General features: G+C 46.8%; 1 protein-coding gene across 1 annotated transcript in view; it reads right to left on the reverse strand.

The window, feature by feature from the left end:
* Window positions 1–266: 266 nt before the first annotated feature.
* Window positions 267–3,584, reverse strand: part of LOC123767236 (protein O-mannosyl-transferase TMTC4-like) — an 86,646-nt gene continuing 83,328 nt past the window's right edge. Inside the window, exon 2 of the mRNA XM_069337531.1 lies at window positions 267–948. Coding sequence (XP_069193632.1) covers window positions 267–650 — 384 coding nt within the window. The 5' untranslated portion in view covers window positions 651–948. The remainder of the gene's footprint in view (window positions 949–3,584) is intronic.

Genomic DNA, 3,584 nt, shown 5'->3' on the forward strand with positions numbered 1-3,584 from the left:
CTGCCCATTTGTTTCCGCCTCCGCCGGGAATCGAACCCGGGCCATTAGGACTACAACCCTGGTGGGCTGTCCACTCAGCCGCGAGGCCACAGACCGGCATCCCTGATCTCCCCACACGCCCGCCCGCACTACATACTGGACCATATGGTAGTGCGCGTTCTGGGGGACTCCAGCGGGGCTGGTCAGTCCCATCGATTATCCTTCATAATCGACTAATGGCCTCGTACGCTACTTACCGGCTCCGAAGACAATAGACTGGGAAAAACCTACCTGAAAGTGAGAATGGTGAAGGGTCGATACGACTTGTGGGAGCGCGGGTCGACCAGAGGCTTGCCCCAGTAATCGTTGCAGAACACCTGGGACAGCGGGTTAGTTCCTAGCACGTCCGGGTTTGTTTTGATGGCGCTGACGTCGTCATGCACGAAGTCCCCCGTGAGACCGTTGACGTAGACGAGGACCCCGGCCACCCACACTGTCATGTACACCCAGGTGGGCGGCGGGTCCTCCGTCTCATGACTCTCGGCGCCCCCATGGCACCAGGATGATGAGGTAGAAGATGATGAGTAGGAGGTATAGAGCGAGGAGGATTTTCTTCTCCGCCGAGGCGAGCAGTGACAAGATGACAGGCACCCTCCGCTGCCATCCATCATATCGACACTTAATAATTCCGTGCCAATACTGAATAACTTATTTAGTGGTATAGGCAGGGCTGCCTGCCACCTTTGGTTCAATGATGGAACTGCTAGTTCATCTCTGTACTCTTTCTCTGGGGTGCCAGCCTGACCAGGGCCACCATGACGACGTCGGAGGCACTCACAACACCCGACACTCACTATTCACTTTCTCACCATCACTCATCACTCGTTTGTCGCCACTTTTTAAACGGAACTTTAAATTTTCTTTCGTGATAGGGAATTTTCTCCTCAATTTTCGTCCATTTCCATAATTCTGAAAGATGAAGAAATTTAAGTGATGAATCGGCCACTTTACCTGGAGAAAAACGACACTAAAAATATGAAATGAACGAAGACAAGGAAGCAAGGAAAGGAAAGAGTGAATTGCCACAGTATAACCCAACTACCCGCCACAGATATTAGTCCTAGTCTATTATCAATAAAATAGGTTGTCTGTGTGTCTGTCTGTGTGTCTGTACTCACCTAATTGTGCATGCGGGGTTTGAGCTCTGGCTCTTTGGTCCCGCCTCTCAACCGTCAATCAACTGATGTACAGATTCCTGAGCCTACTGGGCTCTGTCATATCTACATTTGAAACTGTGTATGGCGTCAGCCTCCACCACATCACTTCCTAGTGCATTCCATTAATAACTACTCTGGCACTGAAAAAGTTCGTTCTAATGTCTCTGTGGCTCATTTAGGTACACAGCTTCCGCCTGTGTCTCCTTGTGCGTGTGCCTCTTGCGTTAAATAATCCATCCTTGTCCACCCTGTCAATTCCCCTGAGAATTTTGTATGTGGTGAGCATGTCTCCCCTAGCTCTTCTGTCTTCCAGCGACGTAAGGTGCAGTTCACGTAGTCTGTCCTCATAACTCATGCCTCTTAGTTCTGGGAGTAACCTAGTGGCATACCTCATAACGTTTTCCAGCTTCGTCTTGTGCTTGACTAGATACGGGCTCCATGCTGGGGCCGCATACTCCAGGATTGGCCTTATATATGTGGTGTACAAGGTTCTGAAGGATTCCTTACACAGGATCCTGAAAGCAGTTCTGATGATAGCCAGCCTCGCGTAGGCCACTGATCTTATTCTTTTGATGTGGGCCTCAGGAGACAGGTTTGGCGTGATATCAACTCCCAGATCTTTCTTTCTGTCCGTTTCGTGAAGGACTTCATCTCCCATTCGGTGTCCAGTGACTGGCCTCCTAGTTCCTCCTCCTAGTTTCATTACCTTACATTTACTTGGGTTGAACTTTAGTAGCCATTTGTCGAACCATTCCTTCAGTTTGTCTAGGTCATCTTGTAGCCTCATACTATCCTCCTCTGTCCTGATCCTCCTCATAATTTTTGCATCATCAACAAACATCGAGAGGAACGAGTCAATTGCTTCTGGGAGATCATTTACGTATATCAGAAACAGTATAGGTCCAAGGACTGATCCCTGTGGGACTCCACTGGTGACTCCCCGCCACTCCGAGACCTCACCCCTCACAGTGACTCGCTGTATCCTGTTGTTTAGGTACTCTCTTATCCAGTGGAATACAATCCCTTTCACTCTTGCCTGCATCTCCAGTTTGTGCAGTAGTCTCTTATGTGGTACTGTGTCAAAATCTTTCTGGCAGTCCAGAAATATGCAGTCTATCTATCTCTCTGTCTGTCTGTCCGAGGCTAGAGGCCAGCCGCTCGCAGTTAACCTCATGCTGTAACAAACTAGGTTTGTTGTAAGAATTATCCAGAAGGTTCCAGAAGTCTCGTGTAGGGACCTGACCTCAACAACGCGCATTCCACTGGGGATTAGCAAGTCTGAGTCACAAAATGGCTGGCGTCTTTGTTCATAGTTTCGTATAATGAACCATTCTCAAGTATTCACTCAGTATTTTAGAGAAATTAGCCTTCATTCATTTTGTATTAAAATTGTATGGTATAATATTCCTGGTTATAGTATCAAGAGTATTCTAATTATTAGGATTTTGAGTTAAGTCACCATCAGTGACGTCACGAGCCAGAACTAGGCTGTAGAGCGAAGTGACCTCATCGACCTGGCGGTCACAAGTCAACAGTTTCCACATTCAGTAATTCTCAAAGGTCAAATAGCCATTTTGTAATCGGGAATAGCTCTTCCTTAAGATGCTTGTGTAATTAACTTCAGTTAAAATAATTCAACCAATCTGGATCATTCAGTGCAACAGAGGTTAGTTGTTAAAACTTAAGCCTTCCTAGTAACTTGGTAAAACTTAGACTATGCAGAAGAATACAATGCTCTGGTCTGGGGAAGACCAGACGAGCAGAAACAGTGTGGTTTGAGTAGCAGCTCGGGCAGGTGGCCTTCCATCATCGGGCCCCAAGACCAGCACCAACATCTGAGCTGGTCAACATAGAGGTATAGTTGCTATGAGTTCTTATAGGAATAGTCAATTCATTGCCAGTCAGGGAGTGTTCAGTCAGGGAGTGTTCAGTCAGGGAGTGCCATTTCTTTAGATTTTGTTTAGTTTTGGATTAAATTAATTAGTTAATAATGTCTTTTTATTGATGTCCATTGTGTGTTATATATGTGAATTTGTCCTTGTCACGTGGTCCCCACTAGGCAGAGTTGAATTGGGTGCCGATTCTAACACCGAATCAGAATTATCATTCCCATTGATTTTTAATTCCACACGTAAGATCCAAGGGTATATGTTACTAGTGGAGATCAAGCCCCAAAGTTATTGATTGGCATGATCGATCCAGGCCTCGATCATTGCTCGGTGTTGCAGGTCTGGTGGTGGCAGCGTAAAGTCAAGTCGTTCAATCGTCTTAAGACCACGTGGCGTGGGGTCGGCTAAAAGTAAAAGTTTTGGGGTCCCTTGGTAGAGAACAAAAGTAAGAATACGGGCAGAGGGAGAGTAAAGGGAGAAAAGATCATTCGAGAACCCC

Source organism: Procambarus clarkii, chromosome 38 (assembly GCF_040958095.1).
Source record: "Procambarus clarkii isolate CNS0578487 chromosome 38, FALCON_Pclarkii_2.0, whole genome shotgun sequence".
In the NCBI taxonomy this organism is placed as follows: domain Eukaryota; kingdom Metazoa; phylum Arthropoda; class Malacostraca; order Decapoda; family Cambaridae; genus Procambarus; species Procambarus clarkii.